Source organism: Podarcis filfolensis (genome assembly GCF_964270895.1).
Source record: "Podarcis filfolensis genome assembly, chromosome: 10".
Lineage (NCBI taxonomy): Eukaryota > Metazoa > Chordata > Lepidosauria > Squamata > Lacertidae > Podarcis > Podarcis filfolensis.
In genome coordinates, this window is record NC_139612.1 from 14141741 (window position 1) to 14166776 (window position 25036).

Here is a 25036-nt window from a genome sequence, read left to right on the forward strand (position 1 = left end):
ATTAAAAATACATTAAAATGTCACACATTAAAAACTTCCCTGAACAGGGCTGCCTTCAGATGTCTTCTAAATGTTACGTAGTTGTTTGACATCTGATGGGAGGGTTTTCCACAGGGTGGGCGCCACTACCGAGAAGGCCCTCTGCCTGCTTCCCTGTAGCTTTGCTTCTCGCAATGAGGGAACCGCCAGAAGGCCCTCGGTGCTGGACCTCAGTGTCCGGGCAGAATTATGGGGGTGGAGACACTCCTTCAGGTATACTGGGCCGAGGCCGTTTAGGGCTTTAAAGGTCAACACCAACACTTTGAATTGAGCTCAGAAAGGTACTGGGAGCCAATGTAGGTCTTTCAAGACCGGTGTTATGTGGTCTCGGCAGCCGCCCCCAGTCACCAGTCTAGGTGCCACATTCTGGATTAGTTGTAGTTTCCAGGTCACCTTCAAAGGTGGCTCCACGTAGAGCGCATTGCAGTAGTCCAAGTGAGAGATAACCAGAGCATGCACCATTTTGACGAGACAGCCTTTGGCCAGGTAGGGTCTCAGCCAGCGTACCAGATGGAGCTGGTAGACAGTTGCCCTGGACACAGAATTGACCTGCATCTCAAGGTCTGCCACTGCTCCATCCATATTGCCTAAACTCTCTTCCGCCATCTTCCCTTCTCTTGTTTATCCGTGCTGGAGAAAACATACATGCGTTCTGCTATTGCTTTACACCATCCTATGCCTAGGTTTATTTAAGAGCATGTTATGTTAGGGCATTGCACCCTGGTGAGTCTTTTGGTTCTGTTACTAATTATGAGCAAAAGCAAGCCACACGCTTCATCTCAACACGCACGCAAATCCCCAGTGCGATGACAGCAGAGGATGGCATAAATAAGCACGTTGTCAATAAGACTGCAGCTCATGACCATTTGACGTAATGGCGCTTCTGGACTTCATTAACCATTCTGCCCGTATGCAGACATGCCCCCAAGACTAACATCTGATGGGTTTATTGATGCAGTGATGGGCAATAAACACACAGGTCAGATCATCCACTAACACAGATTGCTGTGTAAATGTGAAGCACAGTGAGGAAATAATGTTCAGAGTGGCATTGCCTCAGGGCCAAGTGAAACCATGTTAAATGCATGGTTTTCATCTGATGAAGAGGAAGGAGGAGGAGGAGGAGGAAAAAGCCACAGGCAAGCGATCAAGACAGTGGCGAGATAGAGGGTTAACCCTTGATCTCCACATCTTTCCAATGAAAACTGCCTGCCCTGGAGTCCCATTGCACCAGGTAGGAATGGAGTAGAAATTCAGTTGGGTTTGGATTGTAACACAGACTCATTTAATTTCCTGGAAGGATCACAGATTCTTCAAAATTCGCAGTTCTCTGAATTTTGTGGTGCCGTTCCCAACCCAAAAATACCTACCAAAATGTGTGAAAGTGTGTATCCCTGAAAATGCCATACCAAAAAATGCATTATGTATAGGGAAATGGCTTGCAGAAAAGTATTTATTAAGAGAAATGTGCTGAAAACACTGATGGATTTTTTGCAGGACCTTTGTTTAAAATAGTAATAATCACAAGCTGATGGGGAAATGGGGCAAACTGAACTGAAAATTAAAAAATAAGAAACTGATTAAAAATAGGAAACAGAAAGAATCTGAAATTGACAGATTTGTGTCCATCCCTAGTCCTTGAATGGAAACGCCTTTCCATTTGCTTGCTTCACTTGTATGAGTTCAGTGCTCAGCTGCAGCCCTTAAAGAAGGGATTATGTGGTCCGCTGGGTTTCTAGGTACTCCCAGCATATCATTCCTGATCCTTGGACCAGGCATAGGCAAACTCGGCCCTCCAGATATTTTGGGACTACAACTCCCATCATCCCTAGCTAACAGGACCTGTGGTCAGGGATGATGGGAGTTGTAGTCCCAAAACATCTGGAGGGCCGAGTTTGCCTATGCCTGCTTTAGGCTGTGCTAGTTGGGACTGATGCAGTTCAAGATGCTGCTAATGGGGACAAGAGTAGCGGCGGAGTGTGTCTTCATGGCACCCAAGGGTGTAGCCGGAGGGGGCAGGGAGGGGCAGCTGGCCCCCCAATCAATAAAAACCAGCCCAATCAAATCAGCCCAATCACACCAAACATGAGGCTAAGCAAAGGTCTGCTCTTGGCTTACCAATCATGGTTTGTTCAAACAAAACAAACCAGGATCCCTTGTTCGGGTATCTTCCTTTCATGTTACCCAAGGTATATTCAACAGCAGCTTTTGACAATAACTTTTGCCAGATTGCTGTTTTCAGCTATTTTATCAGATGTTCAATGGTTCTCACCCTTACCACCCTTTGTGAGGAGAAATGTGATGTGCAAAACACACAATAAAATCTGTTTTGTGGGCCAGTGTCTGAAGATGGGATCTCTTGAAATCACTGAATTTATTATTATTATTATTATTATTATTATTATTATTATTATTATTCCTTAGCTTTGTGTCGTTTTCCTATTTCTGCTTGCTGTTCAACATGTTCCCCTTCTCTCTATTTAGCAACAGGGGACCTGTGACTCTCCAGCCATTGTTGTTCTACGGCATCAGTCATCCCTGAGACCATCAGATGCATTGACTTGGGCTGATGGAAGTTGGAGTCCATCAGTTTCTGGAGAGTCATGGTTCCCCAGCACATTATGGATTCAGGCCTATTATATATATTTAAAATTCTTGAAAAGCCTTCTCTGGCATCTTTTCTCTATTTGAGCTGGCCTCTACTTTCATGTACCAAGAGTTGGGATTGTCTTCTTCCTCATCGCATCTTAGCACACACAGATTCTAACATCCCAGCACTTTCCTGCATTTCATCAGCAACAAGATGTCTTTAATTTACATGCTTCTCCCAAATGCACCCTCTGAGAATACTAAGACAAAATTTCATACAGATGGGAAAGTCTTCTCAGTCTCCTCACCACCTTTCATGTTTTCCGGGGGCCTAAATAAACAGTCCCCTCACAGAATCCCACACAGGTTTTTAAGCGCCGCCATTTTCATGCATGTTAACTTCACTCCTTGTTACGCCTCAGAAATGAGGTGTGCCCGGCAGGAATTTGGACTTCAGTAGAAGAAATAAACGACAAACAGTTGGTGTTTTGTAGCGTTCGTGGTATTATTCTCATATAAATAATGGGATTGGTACATAACAAGAACATGTCATTATATCTTTCAGATTTCTAAGTAACGTTAGGAATTCTAAATGGCAAACAGACGACAGACCCAATTTCCCCATGTGGATGAAGCCAATGAAGGGGTTTCCTCAAGTATATCTAGGAAAGAAGAATATAGGTGATTCTGGATCTGTGGGGGGACTCTATAAGGGAACAGCCTGGCTCAGTGTCCTTTCTCATTCTTTTTCAATTGCACCCACAGGAGGAGTGGTGATGGGACAACAATGAGTGGTCAGAGGGGAAAGACAGGGAAGAGAAGGAGTTGGAAGCTGAAGAGGCAACAGGGCTTAGTGAGCTGGGGGAGACTGTGGCAGAGAGAAGTGAAGAAGAGGAAGAAGAAGAAGAAAAAGAAGAAGAAGAAGAGTGAGAGGAGAGAGGTCAGGAGGCAGAGATGAGTTAGACAGATGAAGAGTCACAGGTATCTCCCACTCCTCCTGAGACAAGCTCCCCTCACCGCTTGTCTCCCAGAACCAGAAGAGACATGGAAAGGGTGGAGGATAGGCTGACTGCCTGCAGGCTCAGTCTCTGATTGCTTGTCCGATTGCTTGGAAGAAGCTCCAGAGAGGAGGAGGCACAGACGGGCTTGGGGAGACAGGCTTTAGTCTCAGCAACTGATTTCCTGGAATAAGACCTACAGGGAACAAGCTGCTGTGCTTACTAGGCCAACTCTGTGAAGGTTGTGCTTTTGAACTGTGTGATTTACTGACCAGCTCACTCTGTGGCACACAGTGTCTCTGAGCATTTAAAAGTGCTGGCAAAAAAACAACTTAACGACACTAGCTAAGATGATAGAAAATAAACCCAAGGCTATCGCAGAAACAGTCTACTAATCTGTAACAGGCTCTCACAAACTATGTGGCTAAGAATTAAAACCGGATGCTGAATACATTTCAACAAAAGCGAGCCCCACAAAATGCAGTTGAGCTTGCTTCGTAATAACTTTGCTGAGTACTTCAACCAGAGAAACAATGCATGTTGTCTCCAGGTAGAAAAATCCAACTATGCGATAAAACCTGAGAATTGTCTAAGGGTTCGGTTTCTGTCCATGGCAAGACAGGAGCTTTTTATTCCTCAGTAATAAAAAGTAACAGCTCATAAGGAGGAGGGGGACACAAACAACAAAATAGATAACAAATATCCAAACAAAATCTCTTCCATTCAATAACTTCTGGGATGTACTTAGATTTGACAAAGTGATATATTATAAACGGGATGACCTTCAAATAACAAAACTTAGGCACCAAAGGTGTCATGGACTTTGAAGACACTCGAACTCCAGACAAAAGAGAGAAATGTGCTAAGAGGAAGGCACACTTGGCAAACCCTCGCCGTGATCAACTCCCACCCAGAAACCTATGTCTCCACTGTGTGGATCCAGAATTGGCCTCCAAGGTCACTTACAGACTCACTGTTAAGACTATGTTCATGGAAGTACTTGGCTGCAAATGATCGCCAAAGAGGAAGACATTTAAGGTAATATCACATCATTTTAAACAGCCAAGAACAGTATCATGGGAACTGTAGTTTGTTAAGAGGGCTGGGTATTGTCGGAAAACTCCTCTTCCCTTCCCAGAGTACAATTCTTTACAAACTATAGTTCACCAGGTTTAAAGTGGTATGTTACTGTTTTAAAGTGCAGATGGGGCCTTAGTACACCATCTGTGCACAGGGGAGTTTCTTTTTGTGTCCCTCATGCGTGACAGAAGCACCGTGGAAACACTTTTCCATTGGCTTATCCCACAACGCTGCCACAAATGTTTAACAGCCCACCAGAAGTTCGTGGAACTACCAACCTACCAAGAGGGAGGGCGATGATTCTGTAGGAAAGATCCAAGCTGCCCAGGTCCCTACCCTGGTGGCTGTGGACCTTTGAATGTTTGCAAGAATGCTGTGGGATGAATCTATGGCAAAGCAGCTCCCACAGCATGTACTGCAACATCTAATGAGCACATCCGTCGATTCCGAAGGAGATCGAAACAGACTGTAGAATGTTTTCACTCTTCTCTCTCCCTCCAGGCCGCTTTGTAAGTATGGCCTTGCCCTCAAAAAACTTGACCTCGTGAATAGTACTTGAAATCAATGAGAATTACTGGCATGTGGCAACTATTCACCAAAGTAAGAGCAACTCGCCCCAAGAAACGTAACACAGTTATTGAGAAGGCCGCTGAAATTGTTCCTCTAAATTGATTGCTTTTCTTCATAAATGCAAAGAACAGGTGCTCTTCATGCTGGAGGAGGAAAGAGAAAGAGGTGTCAGATGGGGAGAACTTTCACCATTAAAAAAAGGGATGCAGTGGTACCTCGGTTTAAGAACTTAATTCATTCTGGAGGTCCGTTCTTAACCTGAAACTGTTCTTAATCTGAAGCACCACTTTAGTTAATGGGGCTTCCTGCTGCTGCCGCCACACAATTTCTGTTCTCACCCTGAAGCAAAGTTTTTAACCTGAGATACTATTTCTGGGTTAGCGGAGTCTGTGACCTGAAGCGTCTGTAACCTGAAGCATCTGTAACCCGAGGTACCACTGTAGTGTGTTTTAGGCTTTGTTGACAACTTTTTTTTTTATCAGTCCATGTTCCGGAACTTAACTTGATCTGCCAGAATTAGCAGATAGTATTAATCATGATTTATTTTTTCGACCTAGGGTGAGGAACCTATGGCCCTCCAGCTTTTGTTGGACTCCAACTCACATCATCCCTCAACTAAGGCCATGCTGGTTGGGGCTTATGGGATTTGGAGTGCAACATCTGCAGAGCCACATGTTCCCTTTCCCTGTTTTAGACAATGCCACCACCCCCCTGCCTCCAACCAAGGCTAAGGTTGCCCAATGCCTAAACTGCCAAAGTTGTGATGATCCTACGAGGTAGGCAAAACCTCCAGGTCATAGCCAATTCCTTTCCTGGCCCCACAAATATGGCGACCACCGCAGCCATAGCAAGGTCAATTCAATGAGTAAATGCAAAATTACCCAAGTAGATGGGTGGGTTGATCCAACGAAGAAGAACTGGGAGTCTGGGGCTGGTCTGGGCTGTTTTAAATCCCCCAGGAGTGGACCTGAGGGAAGCCTGATTGTTCCCTCAAGCCCGCCCCAGTTCGGCAGGCTGACTTAGAGCAGTATTTCAAATCTGTGACAGATATTTTCATGTATTGCCTGTATTTTTGCTTCTCTGGGCAGAAGAGGGTTTAAAACTAGATTAGAAGGTTATGAAAAAGTGAGATTTTCTTCCCCAGTTCTAAGGCATGGCATTGCATTGACTTCTAGATCAATTTGGGGGGGCTTGCAAGCAAAGTGTCTTCCGAATGACAAGAAGCCACACCAAAAAAAATTTGCACTCACCTCTGCATTTTGGTTTGTGCTGTGCTTTTCTCTTTGTGACTCTCCTTGTGAAAAACTGGAAGGGGAAACAAATGGCAGCAGTTAATCTTCCACCTCAAATTATTCAGTTATCTCATCATAGGTCTAAGGTACCAGAGCCTGTCAAGCGAATGGTTGAAATTAATAAATGGTGGTATCGAGATAATATTTGGGAAATAAAGGGAAAACACAAACTGCAGTACTGTGCCAGACAAGAAATTTCTGGATTCTAGCTACATGCAGAACCATTGAAAAACAATGGAAAACCAGGTATTGGGCCATTCTGGGCAACTGGTATTGAATAATGCTATCCTTTGCCCCTGCTCCAAGGAGTGGATGGGACCAGGAGATTTGGGAGGTTGCCAAGGTGACGGGGGCAGGATGTGACAGAAAAATGCATCCTTCTTAAAATCCAGAGGTGTTCTGGGAACGAAAAGGAAGAAGTGGGCAGAACTCAATGTGGTGTTGGCTGGAGGAGGCTACACTGAGAGACTGGGAGCCATGACTGACGACTGTTTTAGACCCAAGCTTGCCAAAGCTATGAGAGCCACTCTAGGGGTATAATATTCTGCAACCCCTCCACAGAAGACTTTAGGTCAGCTTTTCTCAACCTGTGGGTCCCCAGATGTTGTTGAACTACAACTCCCATCACCCCTAGCTAGCAAGGCCAGAGCTCAGGGATGATGGGAGTTGTAGTCCAACAACATCTGGGGACCCACAGGTTGAGAACCGCTGCTTTAGGTATATATGCGTGTAAAATGAGCCATATTTCTTAAAGGTACTAGTCTCCACTGCATCTCGATTTTCCCAGTGGAAACACAACCCTGGTTGAGTGCCTGAACCCCCTGGAGTCTTGTTTTCACTCAGCAGAGACTGGAGGTGGTGCGCAACCTTTGTAACAATATTGATACCCTGGTCTTCCTTCCAGGGCAATGCCCATTGTTTCCCCTCTGCCAATTTTATCCTCAAAGCAGCTTGGTGCAGTAGGTGAGGCTGAAGAATGGTGACTGGCCAAAGGTCACCTAGTAAGCTTCACGACTGAGTGGTGATATGGACCTGGGCCTCCCCAGTTCTAGTCCAACATGCTAAACACAACATCACATTTTATCTAGCCTCCTATCTGACCCAGTTAAGAAACAGTTTGCCAAAAAGAAGCAAAGGAAGTTTTGTATAAACATGTATTCAGGGGCCACTTGACGGAGCCACGCCCTAAGATCCACCAGACTTAGGTCAACAACGGCAACATCAAATGATGGGTTGCAGCTACAAAACAGTGCTTGCAGATCAGACAATAAGGACAAAGTTTATATATCACTATTCATCACTTATTCAAACAATGAAGTTTCATCACTTATTCAAACAATGAAGCAATAACTTACCAGAACCAAGGCTCACATATTTGAATCAGCCCACCATTCCTAAGTTTGATATGTATTTTTTTTTTCCTAAATGACAATCCAAGGCAGAAATCCAGCAGGATGCCTGGAACGCACTGGCATTTTAAGGAACATGTTTTCTGAAGATGGCATCTTGAAGGTTGCTTTGCACATTACATTATGTGTTGAAAAGAGGATGCGCAAGTGACTCATGTGTCTTTTTGTGGTTTTTGTTTGTGCAAGGAGGGTATTTTATTTGCATCTCTTCCTTACAAGGAGAGGTTACAGCTTGCACATCTTACCAGAAATGGATGAGAGAAACAAAAATAGATACCGGAATCAGTTCTGCAGTTCCTTGAATCATGCAAATCTGCCCCGGGTATTCTATTAGACCTCATATGGAAATGTAGCTTGGCAATTGTCTGAGTGTAGGGTTGCCATATGTCCTGAATTTCCCTGATGTATCTGGAATAGTGCAGTCGGAAGCAGCGTCTGGATGTATGTCAACCCATGTTCTGTTTCGTGAATTTGCCAAACAAAAGCTCAACAACTTTTCTGTCCAGAGTGCATATGGAAACATTGCCTTGGAAGAGGCCATACCACCTGACTCAAATCAGTAACAAATGGGCAGACTGCAATACTGTCCATTTGTATAGCTACAACTGACATGGGTTATATAAACGAAAACCACTTGGGTACCTTCTAACATGTAACCATGGGCATAAGCCATGGTGAGCTCAAGTCTTCTAGAATACCCCCATCTGTCAGGGAATGCCTTGTTGTTGGGACTATGTTGGGTGAGCAACAGATAGAGAAGGAAATGAGGAAACAGATATGAGTATGGACCTGAATTATATTGGATATAAGAGTTCAGACACTCTACACCCTTGACCTAAGCAGACCATTTTGGACTGGTAAAAATGGTTATAGAAGGGGTGAGATAGCTCCTTTAGGACCCCATTCCCCAATAGATAGCCATGTGGCTGCTTGCCAATGAGGACCAGGTAAAGGTAAAGGGACCCCTGACCATTAGGTCCAGTCGTGACCGACTCTGGGGTTGCAGCGCTCATCTCGCTTTATTGGCCGAGGGAGCCGGCGTACAGCTTCTGGGTCATGTGGCCAGCATGACTAAGCCGCTTCTGGCAAACCAGAGCAGCGCATGGAAACGCCGTTTACCTTCCCGCCAGAGCGGTACCTATTTATCTACTTGCACTTTGACGTGCTTTCGAACTGCTAGGTTGGCAGGAGCAGGGACCGAGCAACGGGAGCTCACCCCGTTGTAGGGATTTGAACCGTCGACCTTCTGATCGGCAAGTCCTAGGCTCTGGGGTTTAACCCACAGCGCCACCCGCGTCGCTAATGAGGACCAGAGCTGCAGACAAATGTGGGCGGAGCAACAGATGAAACTCTTAGCTTGGTGGAAGAAGCTACAGTTAGTGGGTGGTTCCCTAGACCAGATGGATGGGAGCCTGCCTGCTCTTGATAGAGTTACACTCTCTCTGAAGGAGCAGGTACATAGCTCGGGGGTATTTCAAGATCAATTGCTGTCACTTGAGGCTCAGGTGGCCTCAGAGCGCCTTCTATCAGCTTTGGTTGGTACCCTACCCTTGCTCCTACCTAGATAGGGATAGTCTAACATCTGTCATCTATGCTCTGCTAAGCTCTAGGTTAGATTATTGTAATGTGTTCTGTGTGCATGGGGCCGCCTCTGAAAACAGTTCGGAAACTTCCGCTGGTGCAAGACAGTTTGAGCGTATTGCACAGATCCTGGCCCAACAGCACTGGCTGCCAATTAGTTTCTGGGTCCAATTCAAAGTGCTGGTTTTGATCTATCAAGCCTTAAACAGCTCAGGACTGCAATAATTCCAAAGGCTGCTTCTCCCCATATGACACGAGTCCTGATCCTGTGATCATAATCTGAGGCCCTTCATAGTGTGCCTCCTCCACAAGAGGGCCGGAGGATGGCAACATGAGAATAGGCCTTTTCTGCAGTGTCATCTGCAAGGAGGATCTCCTGACACCTTCATTATACATCAGCGCCAGGTGAAAACATCCTTTTTCAACCAGGCCTTTGGCTGATTAACATTCTGTGTTCTGGAGGTTGCATCACCAAGCCAAGATTTTACAGTCTGTGGAAAACAGATGAACTTAGGTGTTCAAGTTGGTCTTAACAAGATTAATACAAGCTGCAGGAGAAGGGAGGCTTGGTAGAACATTGAAACTGTGAGTGAGTTCGATCAACTCCATGTACATTTCTTGCTTGAAAAGGAAAGTTGAGAAGGGAACGTATGAATAAGTTGTGAATCTTCCTATCTTTCAAAGTTTCCTATTAACTCCAAGGGAGGGAAAATTAACTGCATACACTGAATACTTAGCTTGCTTAACTATTTCAATGAACTCAGAGCTGCTTTCATACATGGAACAATGGCCGAACCAATTTGCTCTTTTTCACAAATGTCTAAAATTGCAACACTCAGGCTCCACGCAACATCAGACAAGCACCTGTGTCCTAGCACAGATTTGGGTTACCATATTTCCGCTGCTGTTTCCATCGTGTTGCCATACATCCGGGGTTTTCCTGACATTTGGCAAAATTCCCCCCTGACGCCGAAACCAGGACATGTCAACCATTGTAATGAACAATCAGGCTGAGGAATACTCTGAACAGGGAACAGCTTTGGATGTTATTAGAAGCTCCAGCTAATGCATGCACAAGCCCTTTATGCAATCATTCTCACATCCAGGAGGAAACTTGCTTCATAAAGCTTGTGCATCTTCCCCTATGCAAATTATTCTATGCTGTTACCATAGAAACTGAAAAGCCAGAATCTCAAGGTACTGGTCCAGCCAAGAGCTGATACTTCTAACTATCCCCCAAGCCACTCCGAGCCAGTGTGCTGCCATATCTCCAGGGCTTGCATAACCAGAACACCCCAACCTGGAAGCTAGATTCCATTGCTACATCAAACCTTTTAAAAATAAATAAATAAATAAATGACTTTTTAAGACTTAGAAAAAACAGAACAGATCCTCTGCCACAATATAGAGACCCTGCTGTGTGAATTCATGACATACTTAGGTTACATGCTTTGTTTACATGGATCCGTACCTGATAAAAGTTTATGTCCCAGGAGGCCCATCATGGTCACAGTCAACACAAGCAATGCTATTAGAGATAGGATGCTTAAGGAATTTTCGTCACGTTCCTGACTCCGAGTAGCAGAAACTGGAAAGAAAAAAATGTCTATGTGTTGTAGTCAATACATACGTTTCAAGAATATGTAGTCCTTTCATAGGAGGGTTGTCTCTGTTAGAACATTTGCTATAGGGTGCACACCTTGTTCTCGGTGATGCCAAATCAATAGCTGAAGAAAATATTGTGAATCAGCAAGGACTGCATTTGATCCTGCCTCTCACAGGCTCTAGGATCACAGTAGGTTCCACCACCAAGACAAGCCCAGGGCCAACCACATGGGACAACTGTGGCTGCAGACCACACATTATTCTACTTGGCTTTGGGCTATAGTGGCCAATACAATACTATCATCAATACTTACTACAGGGCAAATCACAGATGTGTGAAGGAATAGAATAGTCTACATCTGTCCTCCGTCCCTTATAAAAGAAAAAAAGGGAGGAAGGTTATTACCTTAGCACAGGTTTTTGTTTTGTTTTGTTGGTCAGTTGAATGTAACTCCTCCATTTCCTTGCAGCGTTAGATCTGCTAAATAGGTGTTGACAATATAACATTTAGCTACTGCCCATACCAGAAGCAGCTCAAAGGTGGGGCAAAGTCACTACCGTAGCTTCCGGGCAGGTGGGTTGCTATTGCTTATCAGGAGGGAGAGGGGCAAAGCAGTGGGGAGGCTGGCATGGTGCAAATGCACCAGCAGGAACACCAAAATGAGATTTGCACACTGTCAGTCTCTGTGACGCCTCTATTTTCCACTCCCAGTAAACAACAGTGGCCCACCTGCCAGAAACCTGGCATAGCATCTTCACCCACCCAGCAAGCCACTTCTGATCCAATGGCATGCGGTCAGTGGACTAGGCTAGTCCCCTAAATGCTCCCAATAAAATAAAGTATTGAAGTCTGGCACCTTCTTCCCAAAGCCCAGGAATCTTCTGCCTGGCTAATAATAATAATAATAATAATAATAATAATAATAATAATAATAATTTATTATTTATACCCCGCCCATCTGGCTGGGTTTCCCCAGCTACTCTGGCCGGCTTCCAACAAAACACTAAAATACAATAACCTATTAAACATTAAAAGCTTCCCTAAACAGGGCTGCCTTCAGATGTCTCCTAAAAGTTTGGTAATTATTTTTCTCTTTGACATCTAATGGGAGGGCATTCCACAGGGCCTGGTTCCCTGTAACTTGGCTTCTTGTAGCGAGGGAACCGCAGAAGGCCCTCGGTGCTGGACCTCAGTGTACGGGCAGAATGATGGAGGTGGAGATGCTCCTTCAGGTATACTGGGCCGAGGCCGTTTAGGGCTTTAAAGGTCAGCACCAACACTTTGAATTGTGCTCGGAAACGTACTGGGAGCCAGTGTAGGTCTTTCAAGACCGGTGTTAAGTGGTCTCGGCGGCTGCTCCCAGTCACCAGTCTAGCTGCTGCATTCTGGATTAGTTGTAGTTTCCAGGTCACCTTCAAAAGTAGCCCCACATAGAGCGCATTGCAGTAGTCCAAGCAAGAGATAACTAGAGCATGCACCACTCTGGCAAGACAGTCCACAGGCAGGTAGGGTCTCAGCCTGCCTGCCAGATGGAGCTGATAAACAGCTGCCCTGGACACAGAATTGACCTGTGCCTCCATAGACAACTGTGAGTCCAGAATGACTCCCAGGCTGCGCACCTGGTCCTTCAGGGGCACAGTTACTCCATTCAGGTTTAGGGAGGCTGCTGGTGCCTTTGTCCTTAACTGTTCCCCTACAAAAAAAAATTCACCACAACAACTGTTCTGACCCATCTTCCCCAGTTTCTCCCTCAGCTATAGTCTTAACATTTTTCCAAGGAGGTAAATGCATTTCTCCCCCCCCCCCCCCGATGCCTTCCCATTGCTGCTGCAATAAGATGATAAAGAACTGATTAGGGAAGATGTCTACTTCCCCCTCTGGTTATCATTTGCATGCTAGCACAGAAAAGATCTTTGAAACAAAAGACAAACCTGAATGCAGATGTCTGATCCACATGTTTTGCCTGAGATGTTGACATACGTTGAACTCAAGCCAGCCTGTGAAAGAGGCAAAAGCAAAAAAACCACATTAGCCCAAAGGCAACAAAGATGCCTCATTTTCCTTTTTGGCCATGATACTTATTTGACTGTGCCACAAAACACAGTGGTTTGCATTGATGAAGACATTCACCCCTTTTTGGTGTGTCCATGGAGCATGCTAATCCTGTGCCAGTTCTAAGTGTGGGGAACCTGTGCCCCTCCAGATGTTATTGGACTCCAAATCCCATTAGCTACAGCCAGTTTGGTCAATGGTCAAGGATGATGGGATTTGGAGTCCAGTATAGTTAAAGCTATGGTTTTACCAGTGGTGATTTATGGAAGTGAGAGCTGGACCATTAAGAAGGCTGATCGCCGAAGAATTGATGCTTTTGGGTTATGGTGCTGGAGGAGACTCTTGAGAGTCCCATGGACTGCAAGAAGATCAAACTTATCCATTCTGAAGGAAATCAGCCCTGAGTGCTCACTGGAAGGACAGATCCTGAAGCTGAGGCTCCAAGACTTTGGCCACCTCATGAGAAGAGAAGACTCCCTGGAAAAGACCCTGATGTTGGGAAAGATGGAGGGCACAAGGAGAAGGGGATGACAGAAGATGAGATGGTTGGACAGTGTTCTCAAAGCTACTAACATGAATTTGACGAAACTGCGGGAGGTTGTGGAAAACAGGAGTGCCTGGCATGCTCTGGTCCATGGGATCACGAAGAGTCAGACACAACTAAATGACTAAACAACAACAACACGTGGAGGACACACAGCTTCCTCGGCTGTGTTGTGAGCCATGTGTTCTGCCCATGGACAAGAATGGGTAGAATCATAGAATAGTAGAGTTGGAAGGGATCCCGTGGGTCATCTAGTCCAGCCCCCTGAAATACAGGAATCTCAGCTAAAGCATCCAGGACAGATGGTCATCCAACTTCCGCTGAAAAACCTCCAAGGAAGGAGAGTCCACAAGAAGAAGAAGAAGAGAAGAGTTTGGATTTGATATCCCACTTTATCACTACCTGAAGGAGTCTCAAAGCGGCTAACATTCTCCTTTCCCTTCCTCCCCCACAACAATCACTCTGTGAGGTGAGTAAGGCTGAGAGACTTCAAAGAAGTGTGACTAGCCCAAGGTCACCCAGCAGCTGCATGTGGAGGAGCGGGGAAGCGAACCCGGTTTACCAGATTACGAGTCTACCGCTCTTAACCACTACACCACACAACCTCCTGAGGGAGACCGTTCCACTGTCAAACAGCTCTGATTGTCTGATTGTTTCCTGACGTTTAGTAGGAATCTCCTTTCTTGTCACTTGAAGCCATTGGCTCGAGTCCTACCCTCCAGAACAGGAGAAAACAAGCTTGTTCCTTCTTCTGTGTTACAGCCCTTGAGAAATTTGAAGGTGGCTTTCATATTTCCTTTCAGTCTCCTCTTTTCTAGGCTAAACATACCCAGCTCCTTCAACCGTTCCTCATAAGGCTTGGTTTCCAAACCCTTGATCATCTTGGTTGCCCTGCTCTGCATTTGCTCAGTTCGAGGTGATGACTCAGTGCTTCTCGCTGCTTTCGTTGAGAGTCGTTGAAGGCTGGCAACATCAACCCCGCCATGTGGGAACCCCTTACAGACAACCGCAGTGTCTGGAGGCAGGCGGTAAGGTTGTACAACCATAGCAGTGACCAGAGGAGGAAGAACCGCTGGGAAGAGCACACAGTGAAGTAACACCATGGTGCATCTGCAGCAGCACAACCGGATGCCTTCATCTGGCCCAGCTGCAACAAAACAGGTCTCTCCCATATTGGTCTCTACAACCACAGCAGGCGCTGTAACTTCATCCCCAAAGAAACACTCCTCCATTGTCCCCCAAGGTAGATGGATGTCAACAACATCTCAAAGCCAGTTCCCATGTGCAGGTTCATTGTTTGGTCATTTGTGAAATGCATCATAATGCATACAATGGTACCTCGGGTTACATACGCTTCAGGTTACAGACTCCGCTAACCCAGAAATAGTACCTCAGGTTAAGAACTTTGCTTCAGGATGAGAACAGAAATTGTGCTCTGGCTGCGCAGCAGCAGCAGGAAGCCCCATTAGCTAAAGTGGTGCTTCAGGTTAAGAACAGTTTCAGGTTAAGAATGGACCTCTGGAACGAATTAAGTACTTAACCCGAGGTACCACTGTATTCTTTTCCTATACTTTGTGGCCAAGCTTACTGTTTGTGAAGGCTAGTAGGTGGCTAGGTTGAGAGTAGAATCATAGAGTCATAGAACTGTAGAGTTGGAACGGACCCTTGTGTCATCTAGTCCAATCCCCTGCAATGAAGGAATCTCAGCTAAAGCATCCATGACAGCACAATTCAAAGAGTTGGTGCTGACCTTTAAAGCCCTAAACAGCCTCAGCCCAGTATACCTGAAGGGGTGTCTTCACCCCCATCATACAGCCTTGAGACTGAGGTCCAGCTCTGAGGTCCTTCTGGTGGTTCCCTCACTGCGAGAAGTGAGGTTGCAGGGAACCAGGCAGATGGCCTTCTCGGTGGTGGTACCCACCCTGTGGAACACCCTCCCACCAGATGTCCAGATCTGACTTTTAGAAGACTCCTGAAGACAACCCTGTTTAGGGAAGTTTTTAAGGTTTGATGTTTTACCATTTTTATGTGCTGTAAGCACCCATAGTGGCTGGGGAAACTCAGCCAGGTGGGCGGGGTATAAATATAAAATTATTATTATTATATTACAGTGGATAACAGAACATTGGAAACTTCAAGCTGGTTCCTATGATGGAAGCTTTGGAGTCACAAAGCCTATCTTGTCATCATCTTGATCCTCTTTCCAAATTAAGGAGAGGCTTCTTTTTGTTGTTGTTAAAAATGTGTACCTCGTGCGAACTTTAGCAGCGAATCAGAGCGCTATCAAAATCAGTTTGAAGTCAGGTCTCAGCGGCCAATATCTGTCATGTGCTTTCCTTTAAAAGGATGCTGAACACCAAAATGTAGCAATCTCTAGTCAGTCAAGCATTTAGGAAATTTTTTTGGAGTACTTTAATTGGAAGGATATTTCCGCTAAGTGCTCTGTGCAAATCATTGTTCATTGTAAAGTCACTGAGAGGATGTGGTGGAAAAAACCATTCGAAAACAAAAGAAGGGGAACTCTGTGATTCAAAATCTACATGATTTCACAACATAACGTAGCTGTACAGAACGTATCAATTCCATAATGGTACTTGAGGGTTGATGGGGTTTTTTTTATTAAAAAATGATATCCCATCTCACAGTAGTACTTAGTTGCTCTTTTTTTAAACTTGGGTTTTTAGGGTTAGTCAGTATGTTTCCCACTGACTTAAATGGGTATTCTCCTGCACGCCACACTTCTCAAAATGTTTGCCTTAAAAGGATCTGACAGACGTAGATCAAGCGTTCCGGATTCACTTGTAAGAAAGGAGAAATAAAAATGGCACAAACCACTGAGATGGGCTGGTGGATTCCAGTAGAGTTGCATAAAGACGCCTCTGTCTTGTTGCATACATGAACGGAAAATTCTGCCTCGGCAGCTTGTGACATGAAGGAAACTTCTATCCTATTGTCCATCACAGCAAGATTCATTTCCCAAGCTGAAACAGAAGTAGAAAAGCAATTACCGAGAAGCGATCCTAACTAGTGACACTTTTGTTTTTGCCGTTTAATACTTGCTTCATTTTTCAGCCAGCTTCATCACTGAAGCTCAGAGGCGACCGCAAAATGTCCGCCCTTTAGTTAATCTCACAAAGCCTCTCCTCCTTCCGGAGGGGAGGGGTTGTGAGCGGGAGTCGATTCCCGTGTCATGCAGGGGGCGTTCTGCCCCCTGCCCTGACATCATCGCTGGCATCTCACGCCTCCCAGTTGGGCACCCACTCGGGTGACACCACGGGGGCGTGGTTTAGCCACTCAAATGCGGCCGCGCCAGCTCTCACTGCCATTGTGCTTCTGATCTCCATGAGTCCAGGATGACGGTGTTCATCTTTCAGATCACGGCAACGACATATGGCTGGCCAACATCATCAAAAGTCTTAGGGATTGGTTGCAGCTGTGAGGGTATTGGCGGCGAGCCTCTTGGGCTCGGGTGGTGGTTAGGCATTGGAATGTGTTGTTGGTGTATGGAAGGGCAAGGTGTGGCCATCGCCTACTCCTCACCTTTTGGGTACTGCGTTAAAGGAATCTGGCGGTCGTGGATCCTGTCCGATGCCCTATGTAGCAGGGGGCCATGACACAACCCCCGGTGACATCAGGGGAGAGCTTATAGTTGTATTTGCATCAACAGGCTCCCCCTACTGGTGGTTAACCCCTTGTCAGACTCACCCCTCTCCGAGTGGGTGGAGTCAAATTTGGTGTTGTCCAATGCCTAAGCCAATACCTTCTCACATGCTGTGAGAACCTAATATGCTGTGTCCATGTGTCTTTATTATTCCTAAGCAGGTGGTGGGTCCTCGAATCACAACTATCGCATTATGAGGTTCGTGCGTCTTGTACCCAGGACCATCGAACACTGCACCAATGCTTAGATATTATACAAATTAGTATGTTGATTTTAATAAACTGCCCTTGGCAATTGTTTTCTTGGAATGAGGCTTCAACCTGTTTTGTTGGCATTCATCTGTATCGAGAGACAATGGAGTGTGCCTCCGGTGGTGAAGGCAAACTGCTGGAAAATCACAGCGCCTGCTGTGGCTGCAGAGACCAGTAACTCATAACTGTTGCCTCCTGCGTTGTTTTCGCTGCAGTAGCACCACCAGAGTGGCCTGGGCAGTGTGTATGCAAAGGCGGTTTAAGATGGCATGACCAGTGTGGTAGCACTGGGTGCCATGGTGCTGGAGGTGCCACAGCAATGCTGTGGAATGGAGCGCAAGAGGTGGGGGCACTGAATTTTAGCGTCACACAGGGTGCCGCTGAAATTGGAGAGCCCAAAGTCCACCGCTGGTGTATGGAGGTCCTGGGCTGCCCAGACAACAAGACCCACCCCCTCTTGGCCTTGCTGATGTGGTGCCAAGGAAAGCAGAGCAATAAATTTGGCACCAGCTTGGCTGCTAGGAGTTGCCAGAAGGAGGCGTACAAGACGCCATTCAACCGCCTTAGGGACACCAAGGAAAACACCGTAATTCAAAGGATACAGTTCCTCATTATTCACGGTCCTTCAGATGTGGTCTTAGAAAAACAAAACAGAAAAAACCCACAGGTATAGACTAAGCAGCTTGTTCTGCTATGACTGCCATTGAGCCATTACAAATGTAGAAAGATGTTTATGAATATAATCATCTTACCTTGGGGATTTCCACGAGCAAATGGGCATCGAACCCAAGAACCGTGTTTAGTTGCAAACTAAAAAGGGGTTTTAAAAAAGAAGTGATTAGTTACACTGGGGATTTTTTTATCTTAATCTGAATTTCTAAATGGAATGTAGTGATGAATAGAGGGATGGTGGCTTTTATCTTAAACACAATGGGAATTGGTTCCAAGGCAACAACCATAGGATTCTGATGTGCAGAAGCTAGCACAGTGGTTCCCTAATATTTTACCTGAACCATGGACCACGTGAAAACTGCTGAGGGTCTTGGCAGATCACTTAATGATTTTTCTGCCTGTTGCAGCAATTGCAACATTCTGTGCTAGATGCTGTATGGTTTTGAATGTTATTTCTATTGCTATTTTATTCCTTGTGCATTGTATAAGGAGCAATTAAAAAATACAGTTAAAAATCAACATGGATATTGAATGCAGTGGACTTGTTGTGCCTGTCTTCAACCACAAATCTACAGACACACCTCAGACCACATGAAGGGAACTTGAAGACCACCAGTGGTCCTTGAACCACAGTTTGGGAACCCCTGTTCTAATGAATTGGGGGTTAGGGGGAGATTAGATTTGGGTGCTTCTTCCCAACTAGCTAAATAATTCCAACGGGATAATACAGCCTTCACAAAACCAATGCTCTCTGAACTGCTTCTCAAACTGTCAATACATTTCTAATGATGGCCGTCCTACGAGTCATAGAGAAGAAGAAGAGGAGGAGGAGGAAGAGGAAGAGGAGGACGAGGATTCTGGAATTGATATCCTGCTTTATCACTACCCAAAGGAGTCTCAAAGCGGCCAACATTCTCCTTTCCCTTCTTCCCCCACAACAAACACTCTGTGAGGTGAGTGGGGCTGAGAGACTTCAAAGAAGTGTGACTGGCCCAAGGTCACCCAGCAGCTGCATGTGGAGGAGCGGAGACGCGAACCCGGTTCACCAGATTACGAGTCCACCGCTCTTAACCACTACACCACACTGGCTCTCCAGAGGGGACAGCGTAGCTTTTCCACAGGACCCGGCCACAAGATTTCTCTTAATAAGTAGAGCAAAGGAAATAATGTACAAGGGAAAAAATATACCTTCATGCAAAGGTTTGGCTGTGCATCAACTCGAGAATATTTTACCTGATTGAAAACAGAGTGATCAGAGAGTTATTGGCATCGTCTGAGAAAAACAGCCATTGGCATAGCTAGATTTTAGATGCATTGGAAAGATTATTGATTTATAAGCATTGCAAAGATATTCCTTACTGAACTGAAAGCTAAGCCTGACTTGGTGTAAACTTGACTTACTAACTGACAGCTAAAAGTTGACTTGGTGTACATCAAAGCCTCGTGTGGGTGGCATTTTTAGTGAATGCATGGAGTACAGATGTCATGTCCTACTCTGAACCTTTGTTCACCCCCCCCTCCTTGAACACATCCTAGGCACATTCAAACTGATGTATATCTGCATATAGCTTGTGGACACAAGGGTAGGAATGTTCAAACAGATTGATCCTTCAATTTTTCCCCAGTCTCTTAACATTTTGCAGTACTGTCCTCCGCTTAAAAAAAATGTACCAATAATAATAATAATAATTTTATTTATACCCCGCCCTTCCCGGTTCAAAAACCGGGCTCAGGGCAGCTAATAACAAATTTAAAACACTTTAAAAAACTTAATTATAAAAACAGCACGAAATACAGTATAAAAACATGAATGACAATAAAATTCAAAAATCAAAAATCAATTAGATAATCCCCATGGCTAGCTGGCTGAATTGGTCCTACTTGGGCCAGCGAGGAGGCCAGGGGAGAATTAGCTGTGGGGTCTCAGAGCAGGTTTATCTTTACCATAGATAAACGTTGCAAAGAACTGAACAATGAAAGATAGTTATTAACTCTCCCAGCACACCAGGTCTAGAACAATGTATATGAAGAACTACAGACATGAAATGGATATTATAAGTATAAAATGTAGCAGAGGTGCCGTTTGTAAGGAGGAAAAAAATGTTGTCAGCTGCGAGAACGGACTAACGACAAGTGAAGGATGACAACTGGACATTAAATAAGAGATGATGCAGCTATGGGAGGAAATGATCGACATATGTTTGCAACAGGATCAGGAAACCTGATTTTAAGGAATTGTATTAAATTAAAGTAATTTGGTTTGATTTGTAATAATTTGGAATGTTAATTTTTTTAAAAAATTAAATAAAAAATATGTACCAAAACGCACATCCAGTCACATATCTTGTATTCAAACGCATTCAGAATGCCTATTTCAGAATGAAATAATGTATTATTAAAATTAGCAATAAAAAATTCTATTTTGTGGGGAACGAATAAAGAAATTTGTTTTCAAAGGAGACCAACATGTTTTGGCCAATTACTGTTTCAAAGTTCTTCTTCAGGTGAAACCAAGTTTGCCCTCCTACACAATGACTACATGCAGAAATACTAGACCCAGTGCATATATTTGCCCTTTTGTGCTTACTTTCTCTGCAGCGATATTTGCCGTGTTCTCTAGATCAATGCACTGATCATTGGTCTTCATGAGCTGACAAAGGCTGACAGTAACGTGGACAGGGCAGGCTGCTTCCCATTCCAGCGTTTTTGTGTTGGGATGATAAATAACGTTGTCCCACAGGGCCTTGGTATCTAAAAGCAACACAGGAGGGAAATGAAGGCTGCGTAAAAGCATATTATATAACTCAAGTGTCCGGGATGCTGAACTCAACTCCTCCCCAATGGTAGCTAGCTATAAGCACCTACCATTTGTTGGCTGGGAGTGAGATGTGGCTCTGTTGCTATCAGGGCCAGATTTAGGTTTGATGAGGCCCTAAGCTACTGAAGGTAATGGGGCCCATTTATATATCCAGCTGTCCTTTGTCAACAACAAATTGTCGCTGTTTTTTTGTGTTGAATGTATGCTATATGGTAATTTATGGACCTAATAGGTATCTAAAGCCATTTGCACATAGCAAATATGTATTTTATCAAAGTCATTGTTGAACTGAAATACAATTAATAAGGAAATTAATAGTGAAATACAACCCTATATATAGAAAGGAGCAAACCAGTGATATTTTAGGGAGCAGGCTAGCAGGCGGGGCCCATTACTTACATCATAGGAGCCTCCAGAACACAAAACACTGTTGCTGTATGTAGGTTTTATTTTATTTGTTTTTATCTTATATTTTGGAAATGTACATCTAGTTGTTGTTTTTTCTTTAATTTTTTGGGGGCCCCCAAGAGAGTGGGGCCCTAAGCTGTAGCTTGTTCAGCTTATACGTAAATCTGGCACTGGTTGCTATCTACCATGAGAGTGCAGACACAGGGCTATGATTGTCATTTTTAAAAGGACCTTTGATATGCTGGACAAGTATTTTAGGCAAAATTCAGAAATCTGGATACACATCTGCGGAAAATTCAGACAAAAACAGATTGGATAGCCTACTATCATGCTACCTGTGATTTCACCTTCCCCTTAACAATCATTTCTTTGAGAGAATAGCGTCCATTCAAACGAGCAAAAAAAACCATATTTTACTTGCCATTTTTAAATGGGCACAACTGGGTTCTCTGTGCGTCGGGGATCGCTGGCCATGCCTGCAATCCAAACAGGAAGATCCATTAGTTCAAATAACCAGCTAGATTAAAATCTATTTTTGAATAAATTCTTATCCACAAAGGCTCTCTTTACTAAATGAATTCATGTACTTGGTTGTGTTCCTGTTCAAGGATTTTGCCCCACTCTCAGAAATAATGCTCCTTCAAGTAGCTACTGCGTTTTCTAACCAGGTTACATGCCCAACCATGTTGAAAATACTTACCTCGATACATAGACAAGGCAACATCTGAGTGTACTGTAAAGAGACCGGTTTCACCAAGTCCTTCCCTTGTACCTGAAATTGCAGAATGCCCTGCAGTAAGTCAAGTATTTCTGCACAGTAAATAACCTTTCAGAAAATTCCCCATGTATTCTTTTCATGGAGAATAACGTTATCAATGCTTTCTATGTTTGCATTAAGAAAAAATACAAAAGCATTTTACAATACTATTTATATATAATAAAAACACATAAAAATCAAAATTGGGGACCATCAACAATTATGGAAAGTGGTATTCTTAATGGCCTGTATAAGCCTGATGGAATAGAAGAGCTTTCAGGAGGCTTTTAAAGTTTGAAACAGAGGCACCTGCTGAATCTCTACTGACAAGAGAATCATTGCACAGGCCTGGGCCAATAATACTAAAGACTGTGTTTTGTGTTGTTGTCAGCGAGCCTTGCCAATTTGGGAGACAACCAATGATACGTCAGCAGACGATCTTGGTGATCGAGCCAGGATATAAGGGTTTAGGCAGCCCTTAATATAAATAGTTCAGGACCTTGTAAATTAACACAAGGCCTTTGAACCTGGCTCAGCAGCAGATGGGCAGCCGGTGCAGATGTTTTAATAATGGAGGTCCAAGTTCTCAGCCACACACCCCCATCGTCAGTCCGGCTGTTGCATTCTGCACCTATTGGAGCTTTCAGACCAGGTCCAGGGCAGCTCCATATAGAACACAATGCAGTAATCAAGTCTCAATGTGCTGTTCTCCTTCCAATACTGGAAGCAATATAGGTGAAGGACCCCTGGACTTGGAGCTCAGCAATATCTGGAGGACCACCAATTCTCTATCTCTGCTTTAGAGTGCCTTTTTTTCTGAAGCTCAGGACTAGAAGTTAGTGGAGGCTGGTCCATTATGGTGTCCCACCAACCTCACTCTGTCCTTGGTTAACCGTCATCTGCCAGTTTAGGGAGGACACTGGCTGTCAGCCACTGCCACCACCTTCTTAATCTCAGTGTTGCCTTTGTAGAAAGCAAGGGCGATGATGGGAGCAAAAACTGGAATGAATTGGCTCTGCCTATCATTGCCAACAGTGAGAGCTGGACCATCAAGAAGGCTGATCGCCAAAGAATTGATGCTTTTGAATTATGGTGCTGGAGGAGACTCTTGAGGGTCCCATGGACTGCAAGAAGATCAAACCTATCCATTCTGAAGGAAATCAGCCCTGAGTGCTCACTGGAAGGACAGATCCTGAAGCTGAGGCTCCAATACTTTGGCCACCTCATGAGAAGAGAAGACTCCCTGGAAAAGACCCTGATGTTGGGAAAGATGGAGGGCACAAGGAGAAGGGGACGACAGAGGATGAGATGGTTGGACAGTGTTCTCGAAGCTACCAACATGAGTCTGACCAAACTGTGGGAGGCAGTGGAAGACAGGAGTGCCTGGCGTGCTCTGGTCCATGGGGTCACGAAGAGTCAGACATGACTAAACAACTAAATAACAACAACCTTTGGCTCTGGGCTCTGCTTCCTGTTGGCCTTCTCTGCATTCCCCCTACCAGTCTCAAGAGATACCAGCCTCCACTGTTAGATGTTCCAAGATGCTGGCAGCATTGGGGGAAGAAAAAGAGCAAAGAGAAAGGTGGAAGAAAGAGAAGAGGATAGGAAAACAGAGAGCAACAAAGGACAAAACATTGCATGCATCCATCCTGCCAAATATGGCCTCTTCATCAGGAACATGGTGCAAAATGATAGTAGGCCTTTGGATGTCTTTAATAGTAACATAGGAAATTCCATTTTTTTTCTGCTAAGTCAGGAGTCAGCAAACCTTTTCAGCAGGGGGCCTGTCCACTGTCCCTCAGACCTTGGGGGGGTGGACTATATGGGGGAGGGGGAATGAACGAATTCCTATGCCCCACAAATAACCCAGAGATGCATTTTAAATAAAAGCACACATTCTACTCATGTAAAAATGCCAGGCAGGCCCCACAAATTACCCAGAGATGCATTTTAAATAAAAGGACACACTCTACTCATGTAAAAACATGCTGATTCCCGGACCATCCGTGGGCCGGATTTAGAAGGCAATTGGGTCAGATCTGGGCCCCAGGCCTTAATTTTCCTACCCATGTGCTAAGTGGACCATTTTCTGTTTCCTACAAACACTTACCAAGGCGACTGGACCCACATCTTCACAAAGAAACCACTGGTGGCAAAGACGAACGTAATAATCTGTGCCTTCAACAGCCTCTGAAATATCCACCAAAATGGTTTTTCTCACTCTGTCCACATCATAAATGATTCTCATGCCCGAAACTTGGAGGGGGAGAGAGAGAATGGTATTAACAAACGTTTGTGCTTTAATTTTACTGTCGATGTGAATCAATATAAGATCCGGAATTCCATGACTGATTTGATTGCTATTTGGGTTTGACATTTGGTTTCAATCAGTATTAACATCACCAAGGCTACATTCCTGTCCATATTTACCTAAGAGTAAGCCCCACATTTCTCCAATGAGAGTATGGACACCCTAGTCAAATAATAATAATAATAGTTTACCAAAGCATGCATTTCTGTTTCAGATTAGTTTCAAACTATGATTAGTAGAATTCAGAAACAAAGGAAGTGTTCTACATGATGTAGTGCATGTAATTTAGACCTCCTGGACCTCAGCTTACCAAAACAGACTGGAATATTTTCCTCCACATCACTGTTTCTGCAATCTGCAAAATTCAAAACAGATCGTTTATTTTTCTGAGACGTCTG

At 44.6% G+C, this 25036-nt stretch overlaps 1 protein-coding gene across 2 annotated transcripts in view; it reads right to left on the minus strand.

Annotated features, from left to right (window-relative positions):
• Positions 1–3112: 3112 nt before the first annotated feature.
• Positions 3113–25036, minus strand: part of IL17REL (interleukin 17 receptor E like) — a 52304-nt gene continuing 30380 nt past the window's right edge. Inside the window, exons 6-18 of one of the 2 annotated variants that reach the window (XR_014539398.1) lie at positions 24949–24993; positions 24438–24583; positions 22271–22342; positions 21992–22046; positions 20932–21095; positions 19533–19577; positions 18425–18482; positions 16593–16741; positions 12664–13161; positions 11478–12053; positions 11030–11146; positions 6527–6581; positions 3113–5419 (exon numbers count right to left, since the gene is read on the minus strand). Coding sequence is in view for 1 of the 2 variants with exons in the window: in XM_083575228.1 (XP_083431354.1) it covers positions 5389–5419; positions 6527–6581; positions 11030–11146; positions 11478–11535; positions 13096–13161; positions 16593–16741; positions 18425–18482; positions 19533–19577; positions 20932–21095; positions 21992–22046; positions 22271–22342; positions 24438–24583; positions 24949–24993 (1061 nt within the window). In the remaining variant the exon portion in view is untranslated. The remainder of the gene's footprint in view (positions 5420–6526; positions 6582–11029; positions 11147–11477; positions 12054–12663; positions 13162–16592; positions 16742–18424; positions 18483–19532; positions 19578–20931; positions 21096–21991; positions 22047–22270; positions 22343–24437; positions 24584–24948; positions 24994–25036) is intronic. The other variant, XM_083575228.1, reaches the window with a different exon arrangement.